Source organism: Palaemon carinicauda, chromosome 45 (genome assembly GCF_036898095.1).
Source record: "Palaemon carinicauda isolate YSFRI2023 chromosome 45, ASM3689809v2, whole genome shotgun sequence".
Lineage (NCBI taxonomy): Eukaryota > Metazoa > Arthropoda > Malacostraca > Decapoda > Palaemonidae > Palaemon > Palaemon carinicauda.
Genome location: NC_090769.1, coordinates 33140059 through 33153263, shown reverse-complemented (window position 1 = coordinate 33153263; position 13205 = coordinate 33140059). Strand labels below are relative to the sequence as shown.

General features: G+C 43.1%; 1 protein-coding gene across 4 annotated transcripts in view; it reads left to right on the top strand.

The window, feature by feature from the left end:
- LOC137634912 (uncharacterized) overlaps positions 1-13205 on the top strand; it is a 135771-nt gene that overhangs the window by 84131 nt on the left and 38435 nt on the right. For all 4 annotated transcript variants that reach the window (XM_068367459.1, XM_068367462.1, XM_068367458.1 and 1 more), the window contains 2 exons: positions 237-353; positions 729-862. In XM_068367459.1, coding sequence (XP_068223560.1) covers positions 237-353; positions 729-862 — 251 coding nt within the window. The remainder of the gene's footprint in view (positions 1-236; positions 354-728; positions 863-13205) is intronic.

The following is a 13205-nucleotide window of genomic DNA, read 5'->3' as shown; positions in this document are numbered from 1 at the left end:
ATTAATAGCATTAAATATTGAATCTGTTTATTTTAGTAATTGCATTCTATATTAACATGTTTGAGAGTAGGCTTGCTACATGTAGTGGAAAAAATCTCATTTCAGATTCAAATTCCCATGTATAAACATATATATACGGTATATACAGGCTTCAACAATATTGTGTTATATTTATGCTTTATTGTTACTTTCGATGTCTTGGATGTAGTTGGCTTAAACTTTTTTGTTAATTGTAGGAGCATCCTGCTGAAGTAAGGAAAGAGAATAGAAAAAAGAAGAGTAAAATTGTCCTTAGCCTTCCTACCCAGCCTGGTTTGCTCTTCGGTCACCGGGATTCCCGTGTTTCAGTGCAGGTATAGTAATAATAGTAGAAGCTGTATTATCATACTCTTCAAATTAATTAATCTTTTTTTATTAACTTAGCCTTTGGATTTAGTGTCAATTTATAATTTTTGTGAGGTAGATGCCGAGTAAAGTTTGTAAAATATTTGTTCAATTATGTATATTTCCCATGAAAACATACAAGTAGATGGTACTAACCTTTTGTTTTAGTTAGGTTTTGTTTCTAATCTATTTTTGAAATGATGAAAGTTACAGCGAATATCTTAATCACAAAAGAGTAGCCTACTTGCTTGTGCTTTAGCTCTAACAAAACAGTTATGTGGTAATCTGTGTGGAATTATAGTAGTAATATTTAAATTACATTGATTAGTGTACAATTTTTCCAGGAGGATACTGATGATGAAAAAAATGAGAATCAAAAACGTCGCATAAAAGCACCTAAGAATCTAGATGAACAGTATTGGCTTCAGAAACAGAGACCAAAACCTGTACTTGCAAGTGTTAAGGATAAGGTCTTCAAGTAAGATTTAGTTATTATTTATTCCTACACGAATATAGATCATTGTTCTTTACTTAGGAGAATAGATTACAGCAAAGCTGGAACATGGCAGTTGAAATTATCCATCCACCCATTTTGGGGGGACGTCGACATCAAAAAGAAAGAACAAAAGGGGAACTTTTCTTCTCTTAGCTCCTCCCAGCCTGACGAGGAATTCATCTGAGTTTGGTTGGTAATGCTAGGGTGCCACAGCCCACCCTCCCCCATTATCCACCACAAATGAAGCTTCATATGCTGCTACCTCAGTGGTCACAAAGGCAAATGGAGGAAGTAACAAGGCCTATTGGAACTGTGCCACAATCTCTCGCCATTCATTCCTATTTCTAGCATGCTCTTATGTCTCTCTCACATTTATCCTTCTATCACCTAGAGCTTTTTTCACTCCATCCATCCACCCAAACCTTGGTCGTCTTCTTGTACTTCTCCCATCACCACCTACATTCATCCCCGTTTTCCATTCTCTGTACATGGCTAAACCACCTCATCACATCATTCATATCCACTCTGGCTGCTAAATAATTTCTTTCACCCGTTGTCACCCTCACTTCTTAGTTCCTAACCCTATCAAATTGAGATACACCAGCCATACTCCTCTGACACTTCATCTTAAACACATTCAATTTCTCTCTCGCCTTCACTCTCATTCCCCACAACTCTTATCCATACATTACATTTGGTACAGCCAATTTCTCATACAGAACTCTCTTTACATTCATTCCTAACTCTCTATTCTTTACCACTCCCTTTAATGCTCCTAGCACTTTACATCATTCATTCACTCACTGGCACTACATCATTCATTCACTCACTGGCACATATCTGCTTCCACTTCACCATTTGCAGCAACAACAGACCCCAAGTACTTAAACTGATCTACTTCCTCAAGCACCTATCCATTCAACATGACATTCAACCTAGCACCACCCTCCCTTCTCATGCATCTCATATCCTTACTCTTACCCACATTAACTCAACTTCCTTCTCTCACACACCCTTCCAAACTCACTAATTGACCCAACTCCTCCTCCGAGTCTGCAACCAATACCGTAGCATCCGCAAACAACAACTGATTCACCTCCCACTCAAGATCAATCTCGCCTATCAGTTTCCATCCTCGACCAAGTACTCGACCATTCAACTCTCTCACAACTCCATCAACAAATAAATTGAATAACCATGGTAACATCACACATCCATGTCTCAGCCCCACTCTCACTTGAAACCGGACTCACTTCATTTCCTACCCTAACACACACTTTACTGCCTCTGTAGAAACTTCACTGCTTGCAACAACCTTCCAACAATTCCATATACCCTCATCACATTCCACATCGCTTCAGTCCATAAACGCCTTTTGCCAAATATTTCTCGCATACCTACCTAACTATAAAAATCTGATCCATACATCCCCTACCTCTTCTAAAACCACCCTGTATGTCTAAGATTGCATCCTCTGTTTTATCCTTAATCTTATTAATTAACACTTTACCATACACTTTTCCAACCACACTCAACAAACTAATACCCCTCAAATTACAAAACTCATGCACATCTCCCTTACCCCTCAAATTACAAAACTCATGCACATCTCCCTTACCTTTGTATAGCGGAATAATACAAGCACACACCCAGTCCACTGGTGCCATTAACAACATAAAACATATATTAAACAATCTCACCAATCATTCAAGTACAGTCACACCCCCTTCTTTTAACATCTTATCCCTCACACCATCCATACCAGGTACCTTTCCTGCTCTTGTTTCATTTAGTGCTTTCTTCACTTCCTCTCTTGTAATCTCTCTCATTCTCATCTGCCATCACTAGTACCTCAACACCTGCAACAGCAATTATATCTGCCTCCCTATTATCCTTAACATTCAGCAACCTTTCAAAATATTCAGCCCACCTTTTCCTTGCCACTTCTTTCAACAACCTTCCATTTTCATCTTTACTGTCTCTTCAATTCTCGATCTACCCTTCCTTACTCTCTTCAATCCTTTCCAAAACTTCTTCTTATTCTCTTCATATGAACAACCCAATCCCTGACCCCAACTCTAGTCAGCCGCCCTCTTTGCCTCAGCTACCTTTTGTTGAAATTATAACGAGGTATAAGCAACTGGCAGGGAGTTACCTGTTAATGGCGAGGAGGCAACCGGCCCGCTGCGAGCTCACTGACAACTCTTACATTTCAGCCGTTAGTGAGTCTACACCTCGCTGGCTGGAAGTTTTTGGCAGACTTTACTAATAATTTCTTTCTCTCTTTGCTTTGAGTGACTGGTTTATTTCAGGATGTCGCCTGTTATGTGGAAATGTCCGGGATTATTGCTGAACACCTGCAGCACTTTTTTATATGCTTAAGAGGTGGAACTTCATCGGTTGTAGCCTCAATGATGAGGGTATTCCATTAAGCAAGTGTCACTGTGTAATGAATGTAGGGAGTGACCATCCTCCCAGTGGGAGAAGTATGTCAGGAGTAAAAAGCCTAAGAGGATTCTCCACTTTCAGGGTTATCCTCAAAGTCGAAGAAGGCCCAGATGGCTTCTTCCAACTCCCCCTGTACTCTTCCTTCTGACTCTTCTCCTTTGGTTTCCTCTGGGGGCCATTCGAGCAACATTGGTGGCTCTTTAACTTTAGGGGAATCCCAGGGGCAAGGGGTTCCTTCTGTTTTCCTTAGGAAAACAATAGGACCTCATCAGGGGAGCCTTTTTCATTTCAGAGGTCTGATGCTCTTGAGTTGCTATGGCCCCGCCTTGGGCATCCAAGTTTCCTTGTCGGAGGACAGACTGCAACAAGCCCTTGCTTCCAGACACCTTCCTGGTCTCTGCCTTGGGGTTCCTGGTTGTCGCTCCATTGCTTGCAGAATATGATGTTGGACCTGCCTTTCTGGAGCTTCATTCTCATCCTTCTGAGGATCAGAAGTCTTTGTTGCGAGTGGATTACCCTTGCCCTCCAGGAGTTTACCTCCTGCAGAGCAAACTATCTCTTTAGAGCATGCTCTCCTGGTTGTGTGGGGTGATCTTGTCTCTCCGGAGGAGGATCCTAGACCTGTCCATCAGAGACTGTCTCTTTCTCCTGCGAAGGACGACTCTCCTCCCAGACAGCCTTCTCCAAGTATTCCAATTTCCAGACCTTTGCCTTCGCTCTTCTAGACAACGGGCTTTTTCCATGAGCGACTCCCCTCCGTGTCCTTCTTGTCATAGACTCCTTGCTTCTTCATAGTTTCAGCCACATTTCTAGGTGAGCTTCACTTTTGGAATCCGATGTAAACCATGCTTCTACTTCTTGCACTCTGCATGCTTGTTTCAGGGCTTCTCTTGATCCTGCTCCTCCTAGACGCAGTTTTGCCGTCACGTACAACCTCCAGGCTCTCTTCTCCAGGAAGCTCACCTCTCCTCATCACGTGCATCATAAGTACGCTTCAACTGGACACACTTTGGGATGTTCGTCGCCTCGTCAGTCATCAGATCAACGTTGCTCGTGAAGAGCTTCTCTTGTTGAACATTCTCCTATAAGTTCTTCTCTGGGACACGTCTTGCCTCGTCACTCGTCCTCGCATCACGCGTCATCCAAGCGTGCTTCGCATCTCTTTCCTTCTTCAGCAAAGTAAGGCTGGGAGAAGGTGTTCATCTCATCATAAGCGTTCGCCCACAGAGCAAATTTTTTGCAGCTCCCTTGTTAGTGTCAGGCACGAGGATTGCAATCACTAAGAGAGCTTCAGTGACATCTTCTGAGCATTTTTCACCCGATTGTTGAAGGTGCTTGTCACAACAGATGCTCTTCTCATGAGAAGTTGAGTCAGAATAAAAGGGCTCCTTCTAACCCAGCTTCTCCTGCTAGGCCTTCAAGATAATGCTTTAGGCAAGTATAACGTTTTTCTACAGGTCATTCCAGACATTCTATAGAGGATCAACTAGTCTTGCCGGGAAGGTCTGGTCTCTATCTCATACAAGGCATGTTTCAAGTAAGCCCTCATCTCAAGAGCCATCTCCTTCGGAGAAGGGATAACATTACCATCACTCCCAAGCTAGATTGGGAGCATCCAGGGGAGAGAGAATCCTACTTCTCTCTCTTCACCTTGCATAGCCCTGTTAAGCTGAGTTCCATGAAGTATAGAAGAGGTAGAGTTCCTGTCACACCCCCAGAGGCGGTACCCACCTCCGGACCTATAGAGGGTCACTTTCTTTCAGGGAAATCTGTGTGGATAATTACCATCTGTCCCCAATCAAATTTACAGCTGAACACCCTCATTCATCCAAGAAACAGAGGGCAGACATCCGGCCAGATAATTGACCTCCAGACAATGTTCCTCCAGACGATCGGAGAACATCGTCAGATAATTGACTTCCCGACAACATTACTCCCGAAGATCGGAGAACGTCGTCTAGCCATCTCTCTCCCTTTGCAGCCAGTGCCTGCAAAAAGGAGCCTAAAGGTTAGAAGACCTCTCCTTAGGCTTTTTGGCCTTTGGATCTGAGGCTGCCCCATCAGCTTCATTCCGTAAGGATCCTGGTACAGTATAAAGACGCACCACTTGGCCTCCCATTGATCCAGAGAGGACAAGCCAGATGAAGAGGACATTGACTTTGAGTCAAAAGATTCTGAGGGGGAACTTCCTCAACTTGCTGTGCCAAAACCTTCAGAGGCAGAGGTAGGAGATACTAATGGCTAGGGAGAAGTGGCCCTTCCAGCTCGAGACCCAGATTTTAACTCCCCTGGTTGGTCTTAGCTAAGGAGGCTTTCATGAGGTGGAGGCCCACATCTCTAGTAATAAGGACTCTAATGGCTCTCGACAGAACTACTGTAAGCAGTTCCAGTTTCTTTCTCGGCAGTAGAGGTGTCTGGGATGGAGGTCACAGCTGTGACTACCATGCATACAGCATCTTGGATAGACCACTGACTGGGCACAGTCAGCTTCCTGGCTAACACAGAGGATTTAACTAACCCTAGCTAGAAACAGGCTGTTATGGACATCGTCCTAACAAGAACTATGGCAGTGGAGTGTTTAATGGACCATGCAGCCAACCAGTGGGCCAGTTGGGTGCTTAAATGTTATGAGGCCATGCCTTCAAGGTTCCACAAGCCGATCAGTCGCTGAGAAGGATTAGTACTACTCAACTCATTGTTCAAGGAACTATCTCTCTTACTGCAAGCAGAGATTGAGGCAATGGTAGAAAAATGGAGGAAGGAGACACAGGATTTGATCTTGCAGCAGACAGTGTCCTTTCATCAACCCCAGGCTTCAACGTCAGGACAGAGGAAAGCAGCCGCTCAGTCATAACACGCCCGGAGACCAGCTCAGGGAGGAGGAACCTGCCTGCTACATCACATCCTCAAGAAACTTTTAGCACAACCTTTCCCCTCCTGACAAAACTAGGATTGCAGAAGAGATAGGTGGTAAGGAAGGGGAAATGCCTTTGTTAGGAAGGGAATTCCCCCACATTACCGCCATTGGAGGGATGACTGCAGGCCAACAGGAGGTGGACGGTGGAGGTCCTCTGATCTGGATACCTCCTCCCGTTCATTAACTTTCCCCTACCTCTGATTCATTCCCTAGCAACATTGTCATCTTATTGACAGGGGTCAGCAGAAAATCTAGCTCTACAAGAGGAAGTTCGAGACATGTTGCAGGAGGGTACACTTCAGGATTTCAACGACAGCCCTCCAAGCTTCTTCAGTATACTTTTTTTTGTAAGGAAAGATTATGGAGGCTGGAGACTGGAGACCGATCATTAACCTTTCAACCCTCAACATGTTCATCCGATTCGCATCTTTCAGGATGGAAACTGCAACTATGGTCAGACAAGCAATACGACCTCGGAACTCCGTGGTCTCTCCTTCAACATCATCCATTTAAGGGGGTGGAGGCAGGTCTTGCATTTCTTCGTCCGTGATTTCTTAGCTAAAACTCAAAACCCATCAATACCTGATACCAGATTTCTATCATTTTAGATTATGAGCCTTAGGAATGTAACTGATGATCCTGACCGACTTTAATTGTGTCCTGTGGAAGCACTATGTTGCTATCTCAAGCGAACAAAGACCGTTAGACCTCGCCTGCAGCATCTCTTTTTGAGCACGGGAAGATTTGAGATTTCCAAGAATATGATATTCTGGTTGAGAGAGGCTATCTCCCTAACGCTCACTTCTCATCCCATGGAAGGCACATGGATAAAAATTTTGTGTGGAAGTATCAGATGATCTTTACTGCTCACTACCTGCAGGATGTGACCCACAGGTCCCTTGACACATTTTCCTCTAGGCCTACTGTAATTGCTCAGCAGGTGGTATAGCTACCTCACCTCTTACAAGACCAGTAACTGCAAGTTGAGGGTTGAGGTTATGAATAAGACTGGGATGAAAGTAAAGAATAACTGGCCTTTTGTTTTCATTTCAATATTTCCTTTTTCTTTGGTTACAGTTACGAAAGACCTCACCTGCTGGACTTGATCTGACAGTTAGGTAAGCCCATTTTGCTTGTAGCTATTCCGTGCTCAAGCATGGGAGAGTCATTTCACTACACTCCTGATGAGAGGGAATGTAAAGTTGCAGGATCAGGAAACTTATTACTTTGCTAAGTCTACGACACTGGATTCCGGCTCGAGTACAACACTTCTAATGTCCAGGACTGTGAAACCCGCTGGTTCTTTTTCTGAGATTCACGAGATGTAAGGAACCCTTACTCTTTCAGAATACCAGATACTCAAGTTTTGAGTTCCCATGTTACGTTTCTATCCAGTTGGAACGGGGAGTTCCTCCCACCTAAGGAGGAGTCTCGTAAGTAAAGGACGATGGTTTGTATTCGAGTAGGAACAAATGACAAATTTTAAAAATTTGCATTTTTCTTAATTATGCAAACCTGTCTTTTACTCAAACTTTCCCTTTATCACCAGCCCCCTGAGAAATACTCAGCTTTCCATCTAAGTGAGTTGTCAGTTGCCTCCCTACTATTGTGACAGATGTAAACAATCTGCCGGCTGTTTACACCTCGTTATAACTTTGGCTGACAAGTTCCAGCTTCGCTATTGTCTATTATCCTAAGTAAAGGACTCTGGTTTGTATGGTTAGGAAAAATACAAATTACTTTTGAGAAAATTTGATTTTTCTTCTGAGTTTTATTGTCTTGACATACATGGTATGCATTAAGTTTGTTTGGAGTTAAAAAGAAAATTTGTTTGTAGGCCTATTTTATCTAAGACTACGTGTAAGTATACTTTTAAATATTTTAGTCCTGTTGTGCTTAGCACATTATATTTTCTCACTGTAACCCCTTTGCTATGATGTTTGCAGAACGTTGAAAAATGCCAGATACACCACACGTTGACATACTCGTTACATCATTTACCAATTTAAACCATATGGAAGTTAAAATCACTCATATATCTACAAAAGAGTACAGCACATGGTCATACAGTATACTGTATTACACCTAGGATATTTCACTAAAAAAAGCTCCTCCCCTCCTTGATATTAGCCTTTACTATTTCTTTCTTCAGCTAACCAACAAAGATTTTGGGATTCTAGCCTTTATTCCTGATTGTGTAAGGGCTGTTTTAGTATTTTTTTTTAATGTTACCATGGAGGATCACAACACACTTCAGCCAATGGCAACATTTCCTACGTGAGGCATTACTCTAGCTATCCTCACATCTCACCCCATCACTAACTGAGACACTTGCTATTCTAGTCTTTACTCATGATTACGTAAGGGCTATTTTAGTGTACAGTAATTATATGTTGGCTTAGTGTTCGAAGTCACACATGAGGCATTCTCTGATGGAGACGTAGCTGTGTCACTTCCCGTCTGAATCCCCCCCAGAACACCAACTACGCAAATTGTTGAAAGCTGTTTGGTCAAATTCCATCCCAAACTTATATCTAAACTCACACAAAGTTATCTCCATACTATATATAATTACCTGAAAATATCTCAATCCATAATTTTTCCCCATATTTTTTATAAATTTCCAAATTCCTACATCATTTACTTGCATTTCACAGATCATAGAAAATTTCCTCAATACTGTATCACATTTGTAACCCTGAAAGCTTTAAACAGTGACACACGAAGGGATTGATTTTTTTTTTTATTCCTTATTTTCTCAACTATAATTTCTACAAAATAATATAATTTCCTATTAGTATTGTCAATCATTTTCATGAATAGACGTTAGCGTGCTGTAATTATTTCCCTTTATTGACCTACGCAGTATTTGTCATATAAGTGTGAACTACATCTACATACTTAATACCAAAAACAGGAATTATCCAGTTCATGGTGTCACATATAAGAGGTAGGGAACAGAAGAATGAACAAACTTATTTGTCTAATGAACTAAATTTTTATTTTCTCTCTTTCTCTCTCTCTCTCGGCCAAAAATATATTTCTTTGGTAATTAGAAAAGTTTCTGTCATCGTATGTATACCTTATAATTATACATTTTTCAATATTAAACTTACCCGATAATCATGTAGCTGTCAACTCCGTTGCCCGACAGAATTCTATGGAGGGATACGCCAGCTATCACAATACTAGAAGGGGGTGTACTTACCAGCGCCACCTGTGGCCAGGTACTCAAGTACTTCTTGTTGACACCTCCTCAATTATTCCTCTGTCGTGCTTCCGGCAAGACGTTCTGGGATACGCTTATGTTCTTGGAGTATTTTCACGACTTTGGTGAAGTATTTCTCTTTGATTTCGGCTGTCGCTTTACTGGAAACTTCTATATTAGCTTAGTTAGCTTTTGGAATTAATTTGATTAATTATGGTGACGAAGAGAGTATGAACTCTCTTTCACCTTTCAATGGCCGACCCTTCCCTTAGACGGAAGTGTTGGTGTCTAAGAGAGTATAGACTCTCTTTCTTAATTTTGCTTAACAAAAGTTATAGATTTATTTTATATCTCTCCGCCTCTTATAGGCCTCTTCGATTAACTTCCTTTTATTATAAACTTATTAAGATTAATTTTTATATTTGTTTATATTCGACCTTCCTAATAGTAGGCGGTCTTTTCTTGGTACCGAAGTTAATTAACATTGAGCCCGTCATTTCGGTTTTACCTGTTAACATATTATGCTATTTTAATGTCTTTGAAAGAATTTCTTTGATAGTCTAGTACTGTTTTCAAAGTTGAACTAACGTTTTGTTTTGTCTCTGCAGTTGTTGACGTTCAGAACGTTCAACTTGCACTCTATCGTTACGATAGAGAAAGAATTTTCACGGTTTCACGTTGCAGTAAGAGTAACCGTGTCTAGCGTTTTGTTCATTCTTTCTTAACTTAATGGTTTTGATCCTAATAAAGGAACTTTTCATTTTGGGAAATATTTCAGTTTTTTCCTTTAACAATAATATGTTTTAACGATATATATGATTGGGCTCTTCTCTCAGGTTCTAAGTCAAGAGAGAGAGAGAGAGAGAGAGAGATAGAGACGGAGGGAGAAAGAGGAGGATAAACGTTTCATTCAAGCCTGCCAGGCGTACGAGTAACGTTATTATCGTTTTTGCTCTTCTCCCTAGTCTCTTTAGGGGAAGAAAGTAAACGTTTCTAGAGTGATCTAGTGTTTAGTCTCTTTCCAGCCACTGAATTATTTATCTTTCATTAGATTTTTCTGTTACATTGTAATTCTGTTTTCGCAATTACTAACTTTTGAGAAAGGATAGAATTGCGTGTTTCAGGTACAAACCACTTAAAGTTTTGAGTTCAGTGAAATAAGTGCAAACAGAAAATCAAAGTGATAAGTGATTAGCGCAAAGTGTGTCAGTGTTGTGCGTGAGAGTACTTCTGTGCGCGCCAGTCGTCCTCCCAGTCCGGGACCTCTTGCAAGCTCCCAAGCCCAGGGGAGAAGCAATGTCGAAGGGCATAAGGGTTCAGCAGGCCTTGATCGGCGCACAGAAGTATCCTCGGTGGTTGTGGGCGTGTCTTACCGAGACCGTCACTCCCACCCGCAGACGATTGAGCCCTTATTTTGCTCGTCTGCAGAAGAAATTTAGGGGAGAAAACGCTGGTCTCAGGTCTCAAGACCTCTTAAACGTAAAGTCCAGACCTATGCCAGACGTACGAAGTTAGAGTTCAACAACCCGGATGCAGTCATTGGGTTAGCTCTGACTCTCCTCAGTCATCAGTTGAATGCACTCCGCCTAAGAGGAGTAAGGTTCTGCCGCAACAGATCTCTGCTGTTAAGGCTTTACCTCAGCAGACCTTAGTGTCTGCCGACCCCAAGTTGACTCTACTGCAGTCCATGCAGTCACAACTTTCGGTCTTGATGCGTGAGTGTCGGGCTGAGAGTGTTGCGCCTCCGCCTCCGCCTCCGCCTACACTCCCTCCGCCTGCGCTCGCTCCGCCTGCGCTCGCTCCGCCTGATCGCAGTACCACCTGCCAGGCGTACGATGTTGAGCCACGTTCTGAGTTTGCTGTTCCCAGTGGTGTTCAGCCTCCACCTTCTTTAAGGCAACCTTTACAATGGGATCAGGAGGATTATACCTCTCTTCCTCCGCCTCCACTTGCTGCTCCACCAGTGATGCAACACTCGGTTGAGGTACAACAACCTCTCCCGTCCTTGAGTCAGTCTCCTCAGCTCTCGCTGCAGCGAGCTCAACCCTCCACAAGGCAAGCACCACTACACCTTAGCCTTGCGCCTCAGGAGCCTCAGCTTGCGAGACATTTACCTTGTTCTGCGCAGCCTCTACCTCATCGCGCTCCGCTCACACCACAGGAACAGGAACTTGCTACTCCGCTTCCGCCAACCGCTCAGCAAGCGCAACCCTTGGGTTCAGCCACTCATGCCAGGAGTCAGCCTCCTCCACCCATGCGCCTACCTTCTGCTACTTCCTTTGATCAGCCTTTGCAGACTGAGCCTCAGGTGTTCCCTCAACAGAGTCTTGAAGAGGAAACCACAACTATTGTTGTTCCAGCTCGTTCTGACTCTGCTGTTCAGCATACCTTACCTCCATTTTCAAACCTTATGATAATGGAGGTTATTTGTATTACTTATAAAAATATATTTGTATTCCTTGCAATATATTTTTAACAATATCGCAGAATATGGCAAAAAATATGAATCATGAGTTATGAATGTAAGGTAAATATTATGTTGATATTTAACCCCATGCAAGCATGCATAAAGCACTCTAGCACTGGTCATGGAATTTCTGAGAAATGTTAAACGCCATGCACACGCTCTGCTTACCTTACAGCATGCTCTACATACAGCATGCTCTGCTTACAGCATGCTCTGCATACTACATGCTCTGCATACAGCATGCTCTGCATTCAGCATGCTCTGCATACAACATGCTCTACATACAGCATGCTCTGCATACAGCATGCTCTGCATACAACATGCTCTGCATACAGCATGCTCTGCATTCAGCATGCTCTGCATACAACATGCTCTGCGTACAGCATGCTCTGCATTCAGCATGCTCTGCATACAACATGCTCTACATACAGCATGCTCTGCATTCAGCATACTCTGCATACAACATGCTCTGCATACCTTACCGCATGCTTCTCAGTCACACATCTTTGGTTGTTGCCAACTCACTAGACTGTCAAGCAGTTTCATAACGTTGCCTTCTAGTCTGCTGCTTTTGCACCAGTGAACCCTCACTGAGAGAACTTAGCTTTTCTAGGATATGGTCCCTGTAGATGAGAAAGTTCTTTTCTCCCTCCTTCTGATATTCCCTTGAGGACTCTGTCATTTGGAGGGAGCCTTTAGCTACATAGCCTCTTATGGACTTTTATTTAAGCATAACATGCTTCCAGGGAAGGTAATGGTTCCACTTCAGTCGCTAATCCCGTCTGTTACCACACCTGCTCCCATAGACCTTGAGCTGTGTTGCAAGACATGCAGTCCAAGCTTAGTCCTTGTTAGAGGATTTTTTGTTTACGGAGTCAATGTGTCACGGGGAAGACGTTCAACAACCAACAGAAGTGACTTGTTGTGACGCAGTGCGGCAACCTCAGCAACCCGATAAGGAGTTGTCTGTACGACCCAGACAGTCTAGACAGATTCGGGTTGTCACTGTACTTCCTCGCTTGCCCATGATTGACAGTTCACAGACTGTGCAGCAGTACCATGATCTTGTGTCCGGCTCCGTCAGACGACTGGCTTTTAAGAGCTCCCACAAGTCGTCGCTGTCTGGAGATTTTCAAATGGACTATGGATCTGACCAAGGAACTGGGCCTCCTGGTCAATTTTGAGGAGTCTCAGCTCGTTCCATCCCAGACCATTGTCTCCTTGGGTATGGATCTTCAGAGTCGAGCTTTTCGGACTTTTCCGTCGGCCCCAAGGATCTTCCAAG